General features: G+C 31.4%; 2 protein-coding genes and 1 non-coding gene across 3 annotated transcripts; 1 reads left to right on the plus strand and 2 right to left on the minus strand.

The window, feature by feature from the left end:
- Positions 1-5338: 5338 nt before the first annotated feature.
- Positions 5339-5410, minus strand: Trnat-cgu. The gene has a single exon. It is a non-coding gene; the product is annotated as a tRNA-Thr (tRNA).
- A 5443-nt stretch (positions 5411-10853) lies between these two features.
- On the plus strand, positions 10854-11444 carry LOC108566828 (mitochondrial import inner membrane translocase subunit Tim9-like). The gene is made up of 3 exons (XM_017926895.1): positions 10854-11009; positions 11066-11161; positions 11224-11444. Exons 1-3 carry the CDS (start codon positions 10953-10955, stop codon positions 11362-11364), a joined length of 294 nt encoding a protein of 97 aa, XP_017782384.1. The 5' UTR covers positions 10854-10952; the 3' UTR covers positions 11365-11444.
- Positions 11445-11540: 96 nt separating this feature from the next.
- On the minus strand, positions 11541-13112 carry LOC108566827 (ras-related protein Rab-38-like). Its single transcript, XM_017926893.1, has 6 exons — positions 12968-13112; positions 12822-12854; positions 12340-12493; positions 12220-12280; positions 11985-12165; positions 11541-11741 (listed from the first exon to the last, which is right to left on the minus strand). Exons 1-6 carry the CDS (start codon positions 13083-13085, stop codon positions 11605-11607), a joined length of 684 nt encoding a protein of 227 aa, XP_017782382.1. The 5' UTR covers positions 13086-13112; the 3' UTR covers positions 11541-11604.
- Positions 13113-13296: the final 184 nt, after the last annotated feature.

Raw genomic sequence — 13296 nt, forward strand, 5'->3', positions numbered from 1 at the left:
ATTACATACATGATACTATGATAAATTGAAGCAAATTTAAAAATCTAAAGAAACTATTAATATGCCATAAAAAGTAAATATATTCAAAAGAGTAAACAACAAAAGCATATTATTTTATAATCTTTACAGAATTAAACATTGCATAAAAGAAAATATTATCATAATTACAGACATAAAGTAAATATTTAGAAGATTGTACTGCAGCTGGTGTTCTACGTATTTAGCAAAAAAAAGTAATATTTTATTACATAAATGTGTGGAACAAAAATAGACAAGTTATGTTTATATCGATGCGTAATTTCTAGACTTATACCCAAATAATTATAACAATAATATTATGGTTATAATGCAAATTTGGTTATTTTATATATTGATTGGCTGTTCAATTTACCTTTATTGAGGTAGGTAAAATAATCAAAGTAGATAAATTATTTTTATTACCTTTGAATACAATAGTTTTATGTTATTTAAACAAAAATAAGATCAACAAATTTGTTAAGGAAATACTATGAAATTGTTGAGATAAATATGATACGATTGAAATGTTATGGATTAACTACCATAATATCATGTATTTTGTAAAGGTGAAAAAGAATGAAATAAAGCAATTCGGAGTTGTGAATATTGTACATATATGTTATATATTGAGGGTATGGTAAATACTTTGATAATAAAAGTTGGAGTGCACATACGCCAAAATGCATTCAGTGTGTACGGAAATGAAAAAAAAAAGAAGTAGATTGAAAAAGTCTGCACCGAATGGTTGAAGTTGTGGCAATACGAGCATTTTTTCGTCCCGCGACCACTCACAAACTCACCCACATTCATATAGAAAATCAGTACGCTCGTTCCAAAATGGCGCGCGCCGCCCCCGGCCATCGTGGGCAGGGGCACAGGCAGATCAATACAGTGTGCGAGCCTATGTAGATGTACGAGAGGGCCTTCAGCGACTCATTTATTGATTTCAAGGTGTTGCAAGACCTATCCAGCTTTATCCCTAGTGCCCAATGTGGAAACGCAAGTGCACTATTGATATTCCAGGGGGAGAGGTGGAGGAGAACCCAATTGAAAAGCGAAATCTGTTGACGTTGCTAGCGAACGACCCCAATTCGTTTCGTGCGAAACAACATCGCTGAACAAAACAAATAGAGGAACAAACGAAGCGACGCCACCTAATAATTGCAATTAATTCACATTTGGACAAACCGTCGGCGCTATCAACATTAACCCTTGCGCAGCCCACGCTCCCTCCGATTACGCAACAATCGATACATTGCGATGGTTTCAACTTTTAAATTCACGCAAAAACATGCTTTAAATTTCAACACAATATCCTCAGTAGAATAGTTTTTAGATCAAGAGGAAGTCACTTGGATTTGCATGAGGAATTTGAATACCAAACATACATATATACACGAGTATTGAAAGAGAAATATCATAACAAATAGAGATATTGATATAGTAATCTATATTTGCTATTACTTCTCTCAATGACAAGCAGATCCTACAACAAACATACTGTTGAACATATAGTATAACAAATTCTAGTTGTTTAAAAAAACTACCTCTCACCAATCCAATCTGCTTAACTTTCTTAAACTGTTACTATAGTCCTTTACATATAATTTGTTTCCAATCATTGATTATCTGAAAATGTTGGATAATTATTGATCAATTTAACACTATTTTCAATTAATACTTTATATCAATTAAATAGAATATTATTTATAGTTGGTTAACAGGATATTGCTTCAATGATTATTTGTTTGTTTATATTACCAACATATTATACAGATAAAATACAAGCAATCATTTTCTTAGTGTATTGTTATGAATATTACTCAATAATTTTTAAATTGAAAGGTTATTTCACTCAAAAATATGTTGTGAAAGAGAATAATTGTGTAATGGAAAAGTGCAATTTCAAAATGTTTCACGGAGATAAAGATTTCTCCATAGTAGTTATTAATATATTGCATGTTATCACTAGAACAACACCTAACTATTGATGAATATGCATTTAAAATTAGATTACAGCAAAAATTCTCAGGTTTAGAGATGCAAATGTCCAAGTTTCCCACAGAACAATCGAGAGGAATTGTATACCACTTAATACAAAGACGCATATGCAGCTGTGTGTAATTCAGGTAAAGAGATCTAATAAAACATTAATAAAGAAAGAAACACCCGGTCGCCAAATAACAGAAAAACTTTCAAACCAATTCCACCCGAAACTACTTTAGACTTGACAGCATCAACATGATCATTCAAGGTAAAATCTGTCGAAATAACTCCACCGAAGCAAAAGTAATTCATACGGAAACTCACAAATATTTGTAAACCATTTGCTAAAAATGTAGAATAAGTCAGCTGCAGTTAGAATAAGTCAGTTCTTTGTACAATCGATGCTTTAATCGCTTTTCTATACAAATAGTATGTAAAATATCGATTTTTAATCTCAAGAATGAGAAAAGTTTCATTTCGGTTTTTCCGTTTTTTTTTTTATTTTTATATTATCGTCAGGGGACTCGGTTAGGTATGTGAGAGGAAAACTAAAGTAGACTTTTTCCACTTCTAATCAGAGGAAATTTCCGTGTCTCGGATAGAAATTTCCGTACACAATGGCGGATCCATTCCCGCCGCCCCCGCATCATTTATTCCGGCGACCGAACCGCCCCCAGACCCACGTACGGTCCGAAACGTGAGAGGATTTGAAACGGTCCACGGGAAATATCCAAGCGAACCGAATACGTGATCCAGCCCATGCATATTCATCTTATGGCTCACACTCTTATCATGAATAGTAATTATTATTACTTCACAAAACAAGGACATCAAATCTAGGTCTTAATTATCTGTCCAATGAAGCTCGTTCGAAAAAAAAAACACAGCACAATTTGTCAACAAAAATATCACATGAAATTACTACAGTCGATGTATTATGTATTGTATTTTTTTTTACTTATGAATAATCTATGAGAGTTTAACATTAACGAATATAAGAATTTTGAGTTCCATAATGGATTTATAATTGTATAAATGCAAATACTAGCCATTACGAATTAAAAACGTCTTGTAACCTAATTATTTGATATTTTGATTTACAGACAGAAATTGTTGTTGTATAAATAAATTGAAATTCGTCTGCACGAATAATTGACTAATTTGCTTTCTTTTAAATTTCGCAATATGTATATGCATAAGCAGAATTTAATTGAGTTAACTAAGTACACCCAAATAATCATTTATCAATTTGTAATGTGTATTATATCAATCTTATATGTTGTAACTAGGTATTTCATGAAATTCCGGTTGTTTGTGGTTAATTTATTTATATTTACAAGTTAGATAGAAGTAAAAAATTATAACTTTAGGTATATATAAAATAAAACCTGCTATTATATAGAATAACTAGATAAGGTATAAAACTGCGTATTATTTCATATATTAACTATTTGCAATAGAATATCTATTAATACTATTTTTATTTCTAATATGAAATTAATTTTATAAGTCTGATATTAATGTTTACTATGTAATAAATGTATAGAAACAAGATTGATTAGCATTTACATAGCAAATTAGATCAATTAATGTCAATCAGATTTGATCTTCTATGTATTTTAAGTAATAACGGTATAATGTCTGGCTTTGATGATAAGAAAGTCTTGCCTAGTAAAGATCATGGGATAAGGAAAAAACTGCATGTCTACAAAGAAAGGGCGTATTCGCAATAAAAAAGGTCATACTGCCATTAAAATTATAAAATACTGTCGTGAAGCATGAATGCAATTGCAATTCATTAGAGCCGAAGAAAAGGAAGGCGAGCCGCACGAGAATCGTGAAAATGTGGTAACGAGACTGGAAGGAAAAGCGGAACAAAAGGACACAAGACCAGTTGGAAATCAAACGATTGATAGATGCGTCGAGTAAACAAACAAAGAGCAACATTGATGAAAATCGAGAGCGAGCAGTGGAAGAGCGTTGCAGTATTTCTTGATAAAATTTCATTTGCGACATGAGAAAGTTAATAATAATCCATTAAATGTTTCCACTTGAATGGAAGGAAGGAAAGAGGCGAATATGAATAATTTAATGATCTTATATATGCCAATTTATCTCAGGCGCATTCCATTTGCTCGATTTAATATCGAAGGCGACAACAAAAATGATTCGCATCGTGAGAAACATAAACAAGAAAACAAGAAGCTCGTAGTCCGATAGTCGACCGTCGTACACATCGAGATCATATCTCCATCCTCTCGAACGAACTCCTCTCATTGCGGATTCATCATTAACAAATTGATTGGAATTTATGGCGTACTAAATTAAACTTAATAGATGCAATTTATTCATTAAAATTAAAAGCCGTAAACGGTGCAGTTATTTATCGAATATTTGCTTTTGTTAATTAAAATGCATAATCTTTTAATTAAAATTGTGTACATGCAAATTGTTCATTAAAGTGAATCAACGTTGAAATAACAAATGAAATTCAATAATAACGCAATTATGTTTCATTCATTTCAGTTGGTTCCAGTTTCTCATGGAATTACTTTTAAATTACTTTGTGCATATTTTAGGGTTGAAGTTTATACAAATATTTTTTTATTATAAGAATTTTTATTTTGAATAATGTATGTATGCAGCACATTTTTCTTTTTAATTATTAACAAATATATCAGTTAATACGAAGATACTAAAAAGTATTAAAGTTATATTAGTTCAAAATTTAGGGTACTTTCTCAAAATATCTAGGAAAAAATCTAATAAAAAGTTAATTTCAAATGTTTACATCTTCATCTTACATCAGATGTAAGATGACAGTACAATTTTGAATAATAATCTTTATTAGTCACAATTGTAATCAAAGGGCCATAGACCTAAGTCTTTCCGCCAACAATTTTGAATTTTAGAGAACTAAATGTAAACGAGATGGCGGAAACCCTACGTACACAACGCAAATTTGATTTTGAATCAGAATGTGGGCAGCGTACGCTGCTCTCGCAGAGTGAATCGATTTGCTCCTACTGAAGAGGGAAAGTTGGTGCGTGGGTGCTTGACGCAGTCTTCCCCAACTGCAGCCAAGCCCAGTTCAATATTTTGATGTAAATGATAGTGGGCCGGGCCCGTCTAGACCGAAGGGATCGAACCCAGAATCGGGAAATACACATGCGCCATACCTACCTGCAATCATCCACTTACTATTACCGTTATATTTCAAAAATTGTTATATAAATAAAAACAACTTATGCAGCACTCATCCTGGATGCACTATCACTAATTAAAGGTATATTTTGTGGATATGCGACATCGCGAAGCTTTGTAAAAAAGTAATTGCCTCCTGTGAGGTTTGAACTCACGACCCCTGGTTTACGAGACCAGTGCTCTACCACTGAGCTAAAGAGGCTTACTTATATTACATAATTTATTTACCGCTTACATGCACGAACGTTATACATTTTACAAGATTCAAATTTTCGTTGCTTTATTAACATTTTTATATGTAACACAATTAATTAACAGTACCAAATACAAATGGACAACAACTGATATGATATTTACTATAATAATACTTTTTTAATGAGATAGCTAAAATGTTTAAAAAAAAAATTTATACTGTTATTTACTAAATGAAATATTTATCTAACCAATTCTTATTATACAAGATTAAATCATTCATTCTCTATTTTACTATTTTATGTAATTGACTTGTGTGTAATAGAATGCAAAAAAAATACTTATATTGTATATGAGTTTTATATTTTATATTCGAATAAGAATTGTAGTGAAGAGGTATGGGGGGTCCAGTTACAATAGATTTTGCAGTTCAAAAGCGGCCACGTGTTTATGGCCTACGTAAAACTATGTCATAAATCAGTTTAAGTGCGTTGGGCATAAAAAAATTGGCACAAAGAGCTCCAGGTAAATTTAGAATAGGGAAATGAGAAGTGGAGTAAAAAAAACAAAGTGGGAACTGTATGCCCACGTGTACCGGGTGACAAAGAAGTCCGTCGCTTTCTTATTATTATCCTTCCTGTGCAGAGGAAGGCAGCACGGGTAATGTTATTCAAAAATATACCGAAGACAACGATTTCAACCCTCCAATCGATGTGACGCCATTCGAGGGTAGGAAAAGGATTATGATTTGAAGGGACACACGCGCGCTATACGTAAAGGAGTAGTCTTTATTAAGGACCCCGAGACGGACGAAGACGAAGAAGGGCAAGGACAAAGGACAGCTGGGCCTGCCAAGGAAAACATCTGCTCAGGAGGGTCGGATTATAAGATGACGCAAATGAAATTGCAGGACAATGGATGTATTCAAGGCTTTCAACAACCCGACCAACAACAACATGAATGGAATCTTTTTCGGGCCTAATCTGAATATGTACAAGAAAGTGAAAACTTGTGCGTGTTTATCAATTGATAAAACGCGTTGGAATATGTATGTATATAATAGTTTGCGGAAAGCCAAATTGCTTGGGACGTGTCCAGACGTCGGTGCTGCATAAATAATGACATTATGCACTTACCTTGACAACACGAAAGGTCTTAAGACACATCTATCATTGCTAAACACATCACGTCACAGTCCGCTTATTTTTTACTTCTCTTAAAAATGCACAAAGAACGGTGCTTCTCATGAATTTATGAACCGAAAATGAGTAAATAAATTCTAATTAGACTTACCCTTTCGTTTCAATTGCAGGCGAAACAGTGTAATCTGTAAAGACAAAATAAAAATTACCTATTGATCAAACACAATATACATAAATATGATTATGTTAAGGATAAAATGGTTGTAAACGGATTGAAAAAATAACCGTGATACAGGATTGGTACATTTACGCAGACTTGCAGATATATATATATATTAAGGTCGTGAAAGTGCCGGTGCGTTCCGTCGAGAGAAAGGTCAGTTGTAATGGCAAATAATAATAAAACCAATAACTTTTGCTTTAATCGCTCTGTTAATCGGCGCAAGTAAACAAAATTCTTTACAAGATAAATTTACATTTCAATGAAATGTAAACCGAGCGAAATGTAAAACGTTTAAATATATTTATGATACTAAAAATAGATTTCAATAACGTCTTTGCAGTTCAAACCACAATCAATATTTATATATACGTTTTACTATTATATATACAATTTACTATCATTCTATTCCAGCATATTAATATTTACATCTTAAGACAACAAAAACACTTATTATACATTAATAGTTCTTTTAAATTAACCGAAATGAACAAATATAAAAATAATTCTTCTAGAAACTTTTAAATATATTAAATTATAATCCATTACGGTTGACAACAAAAAATATAAATATTTACTGTATGCAGCACACATTACAGTTCAATATTCATCGATCCTATAATGACAACTATTTAATAGTAGTAGCAAACGTACCTGTACCACATTAATTTAAACAAAAAAAATAATATTATTAGCTTATATTTATAAAGAATACTGACATATTGTAGTTATTATTATGTCGTGTCCCAGGGATGGAATTGTGGACACTGTGGAATATTGTCTCAATAGTTGGGAATTTAATGAAATTCGTTTGGTTTTACATAACTTTATTCGTTAGTTGGTCGATTTAAGATTCATCTGAGACTATGCTCGTCTTAGATTTTTATGAGACTGATTCTAAATAGATATTCTACTTATAAAGTTAATTCTTATTAATACGGGGTGGGAGTTGTGATTGGGAGTAGGGTTTGTATATATTGATGATTACGCGTTCCTGCGGGAATCGGCCTTAGTGGTTTTGTTTATTATAAGACCGGGACAAAATCCTAAGCATTTGTTTATATGAAAAAGATGATTGATTACGATTGTACGCGTAATGATCATTATGTGTTTATAATAAAGACTTGAATTCGGAGAAAAGGTATAGGAGTATCGATGGGAATGTTTACGCTTGGTCCCCTTTGTTTATATTGTGTATCGAATCGGGATCACGGTGGAGATTCCTTTATGCTGATGTATATTTTTTATATAATAATGCGACTAAGACACGCCGTGGGTGTCTCTAGTTCGTTATTAAACTATATTAATAATAACAATTATAATAATAATAATGGACACAACAACTACCCAACATTAATGGGATTTTCGTTGTAATGTATTACCAATTGAGACATCGCTCTGACAAAGAAACCACTGTCATGGGTAAGAATTTTTCGTAAATCATTTCCGCAGTGGGAGATTCGCCAAGAGGCATAAATCGTTCCAAACGCTGCAGGATATTGTATACAATTTATTTTCTACTTTTTTTTTGTACAAATAATAAACAGGAAAATTCCCATAAACAAATATAAAATTTAAATCTCATTTATTATATAATAGATTTATAATAAATCGTCCGTTTTGTGTAAATTGATATATGAAGACAATTATTTCAATTACAGTGCATTAAGTTGCATCAATAATATTTATTTTGAAACGTTTTCTTGGATAATCTATGAACATGCAACAATATTATTGCAACTATGCATTCTATATTTAGCTTTATAAACATTTCTCACATTAATATTAGTTGATCAACATTGGATTAAAATAACTTTGCTTAACTATAAATATGTTTTCTTAATGTATACTAAAAATAAAAGTTTTTAAAAATTTGACCTTTCACGATCAAGACAAAAGTTTTCAAAACTCCTCAACTTTATTCGTTTTATTAATACACCCAAACCTTACATTGCGTCTGTCATGTCTTTGGAAATAATGAAATAATGAAAATCTATTTGCAAATTTGGACAATCATATTCCGTAAGGAAATAATGATTTTAGATGTAGATAAATACTTTATTATTCTATATAAATGTCTATTACAATAATTAAAATTGTAACCCTTTTTATGAACTGAAAATATACATGTAAATCGATTAATAACAAAATTATCTACCTTATTGTATTTTACACTATAAAAATGAACAAAACCAACAGGAAATACACTAGAAGCATACTTTCAAAGTAGGAATAGGACCAGAGCTCTGAGTTCTTAACGAAGGAAGATGGAGACTCCGTGGACATGCTAATTCTCTGAATGACCCAAATGTAGAATTTTAATACTCAAACTGCGATGTTGTTGTAATTGCTTTAAATTACAACATTAAACAAATACCCATAACGATACGACGTTATGTAAGGTCTGGATGTACAGCAAAAACGTTGTCACACGGTATTAAATATTCTTGATTAAATTGGCTTCCTAATTTATATTCCAATATAAATCTAATCACACTTAAGTTCTAATTATAAGAATATGAATTATTACCGGATGTAATTATACACGTTATTTTACGTTTAGTGAACGTAATATTATTAATTATATTTATCGTCGCTTGAATTTCGTGTTAGAATATATCACTCCTAATGAGATTTACTATTTAGAGGTGCCATCCTCTCTGGACTCTTATTGGATGTTATTTAGTCATTCCTAAATCTTTGGATCAGTTTTAAATATCCAGGCAACAGCTACATTTCTAACTTTAGTTTTTAATGGCCAATGACGTAAAATACTGAAACATCGTTATTTTAAAATGAATGTAATGAGAATCATGGTATGAAAGTCTATTCGGGTGATATCATCTACAGAGATATAAATAATTGTAACAAATGCTATGTGCGTGTTATTATAAAATTTATAGTTGTGAACTTTTTGCGACTGCTCAATAGTCGATAAATTAAGCAAAATTCATTGTTTCGAATGCCATTTTGAACTTCCGCCCGTTTCCAAGCCTTATGGTGCACGAACACGCCAGGTGCTTCTAATAACTTTAATTATGGAGACATGTGTGTGGATGTTAAACGTGTACATGGGGTAGAACCACATCCATATGAACGCCGATCTAGAGGACGAAAATAAAAATAAACTCGTACCTTTCACATTGAATCTCTCCTGCAAATAACTGACGTTGTTGGACAGGTTCTTCCTATACTCGTTCACTTCTCGTTGAAGGGCTTCCAAACTGGCGGATTGAAAACAACCGTCGAGGGGTTTGTTACAGCGGATTTCCTTTTTAAGATCATCATAGCTGCTGCACGTATTGAAGACAGTTTTGCAAAGTATGTTATCAATGTTTACTCTGAAACTGCTCTGCTGTTTGATATTGTCTATGTTAGTCTTTAAAAGTTCAGAAGCTATGTTATTTTCACATTTATTGTTGACGTCTATACGCGGGGTCAATCCTTTCATGGATTTCTTTGTTTTCTTCGGCACAATCTTCGTTGGTCCACTTTTGCTCCTTTTTGAAGACATTTGAAGAATTTTTGAATGATTCTCAGTTTCAACGGACGACGATTGCTTTGGTCTTATGCTTTTAATCTTATTGCGACTTCGGAATTTACTTTCCATGATATTACCGTATATTTATGTCATTGATACTTTAATAGTGTACATACATTGTATAGAAGAGCGTAACAGTTTCAAAAAAACGCGAGAACAAAAATTTTGACGAACACCGAATGCTCACACATGTCGCTCAAAACATTGCGTTAACCGCCACCTATCAACATCCAACTTAACGAATAACATGTAAAATTTATAAGCAAATATATCATATGCAGTATGTAACTAGATACTAACTTTTTTATTATCTTTATCAACATTTTTAATTAGTAATATAAGTATCAACTAATTTGAAACTTTTCATAACATGACATATGCAACCAAATATACATATAACAAAACTACTATTTCATAATTTTAACACCTTTTATAGTCATTTAAATAATAATTAACACGCATTTTGTAATATGCGTTATTTTATTACATAAATAAAGCTATGAAATAAGACAAAATTGTATAATTATATTGGCATTCCTGTCCTCCCTTCAGAAAACAGTTTGTAACCAATTGTAACCTCAAACATTCTTCTTGGTTTATTGATCACGTTAATAATTTGTAAATAGTTATAACAAAGTTATAAATTAAAATGAGCGTTCTACCTCCAATTACCTCTGATGCCATCGATGCGGACCAAATTAGAACCGTAATTACAGAAGTCATCTATTTAGGTTATAATTTCTAAATGAATTCCAATTTCAGTTCAAAGAGTTTTTAATCAACTACAATAAAGTATCAGAGCTGTGTTTCACAGATTGCGTTAACGACTTCACAAGTCGAAATGTTAAAGGCAAAGAAGTAAGTTATAATCTAATAGTTAGATTTTTTTTTGGATAAATTCATTTTGTTTTATGTTTTAGGAGAAATGTGCATACACTTGCATGGAGAAATTCCTGAAAACCAATCAGAGGATATCCCAAAGGTTCTCAGAGTTCCAAATGTTGGCCAATGAAAATGCCATGGCTGCTGCTCAGAAGATGGGCGGCAAAGTGCCCAGTTAAAACTGTTACAAGACTATAACATGCATTTAATGTTCATTTTCATGGTTCTGTCTTGAGAGGTGTTCATAATTGTAACATAATTAATAGTAATAATTAGATATTTAAATCATATTAATTTCGTTTTATTGACGTTTCAACCTTAAATAATACGAATATAAATATGTATAAAAGTGGTTTTATTATAAATATTATTATGTAAGAAACAGTTCAATTGGACTATAGTAACTTGGGTAAGGTTTATTAAAAGAAGCAGAATCGTTTTCTTCCGTTTTTAGGTTTTTCCGTTTCATTCAAGATGAGCGGTTGCGTTTCTTCGTTTGGCGTCTTGTAGTATTTGTGGTGCAATGTATAGTCAATCAGAGTATTCATAGCAATATCTGAAAACAAGAAAGAAGAATTTTAATAACGATTTTGCTAATAGTCTCAGTAAAAAGTATCTACATTTTTAGAAGCCTAAACCACTGAAAAAAATATTTCTTCCGTGTTATCATATAGCGCAAATCATCCGTTCAAGTAATATCAGTAAAATATGTTACTTGTTCTTCCTTCCACCGCCCTTCTCACTTTTATGCTTTACAAAATATTATATGGACATAATAATGTTTAGTAAAGATAATTACCTAAATTAATATTTTCTTTTGCAGAAGTTATAAACCAAGTAAGTATGTTGTTTTCCTTGCAAAATTCATCGAGATGTTTCGGAATGTTATCGAGATTGACGTCACCTTTGTTTGCTAATAATATGACTGGTAAATTCTGTCCATTTGGTAATGACGATCGGTTTCTTAAGTCTTTCAACCACTTGAATCAGATTATTTATTAATATTATATATAATTCTATATATTAAACATTACCTTTGGAATAGAATTTAATGTTTCTGGTCTTGTAAGATCAAAAACTAGAGCAGCAGCTAAACTATAAAAAAAGAGTTAACAATTTACAATTGATTTAAAATATAATTTTAGTAGTATTACGCATATCTGTAGTAAACGCTCGTAAGTGCTCCAAATCTCTCATGTCCAGCAATATCCCATAATTGTAAATTGATTGTGGTGTAATTGTCCCAAGTGATTGTCTTTATTGCAAAATCAGCTCCAATAGTTATCTTGTATTTGCTAGAAAATGTATCTAGAAACATAAGAAAAGCGGTTATAAAAATTACCTTATTGTATTTTTCTAATATTTTATCACTATCACTTGACTTTAAATAATTTAAATTATTAATTTATTTGTTGATACAAGTATAAGATTTACTTCTTATATAGTTTTAAGCAAGGATCAGTTAATGTTCCAAACACCCCCCATTAAGCAATTGATTTTTCCCCGTGGAATGCGGGTTTTATCGATTTCGTTTGTAACACTGAAACATATTTCCTGGTAGCAAGGAACTCGCAACAACTTACATAAAAGCAACAACAATAACAACATAGAAAATACAAAAAAAAATATTACTAACCTTCTGCATATCTTCGAATTATTGAAGTTTTACCTGTAAGTTCAAATAAAATAAATATGAAGCAAAAATTTAGTACTTATAAATATAATTAGATTAACATATTTTTTTTTTAAATAATTAACGAATAAAAAAAATGTGTTAAGTACCGACACCGTAGTCACCAATAACCAGATATTTGAAAAGCAATTCCTTCTTGTAACATAAATTGTTGTTGTCTTCAGACACAGAATCGGTCATTTTGACAGTATTAATATCACTGATCATTACTGTGTTATCTTTCACTGATAAAAATTTGCGCAACTTTCGTTGTGTGGGAACAGCGTTAGTCTGAGAGTAAAACTATTCAAATTTAGTGGCGCGCAATTGAACGATGCGCGAAAACATTGGTAGGGATAAACGAAATGAAAGTTTTATTTACCTATTGTTTGAACCTTTTTTATTGATAAATTATCAATCACATATAATAATAATATAT

This window comes from Nicrophorus vespilloides, unplaced genomic scaffold (assembly GCF_001412225.1).
Source record: "Nicrophorus vespilloides isolate i.1.1-1 unplaced genomic scaffold, Nicve_v1.0, whole genome shotgun sequence".
NCBI classification, from domain to species: Eukaryota; Metazoa; Arthropoda; class Insecta; order Coleoptera; family Silphidae; genus Nicrophorus; species Nicrophorus vespilloides.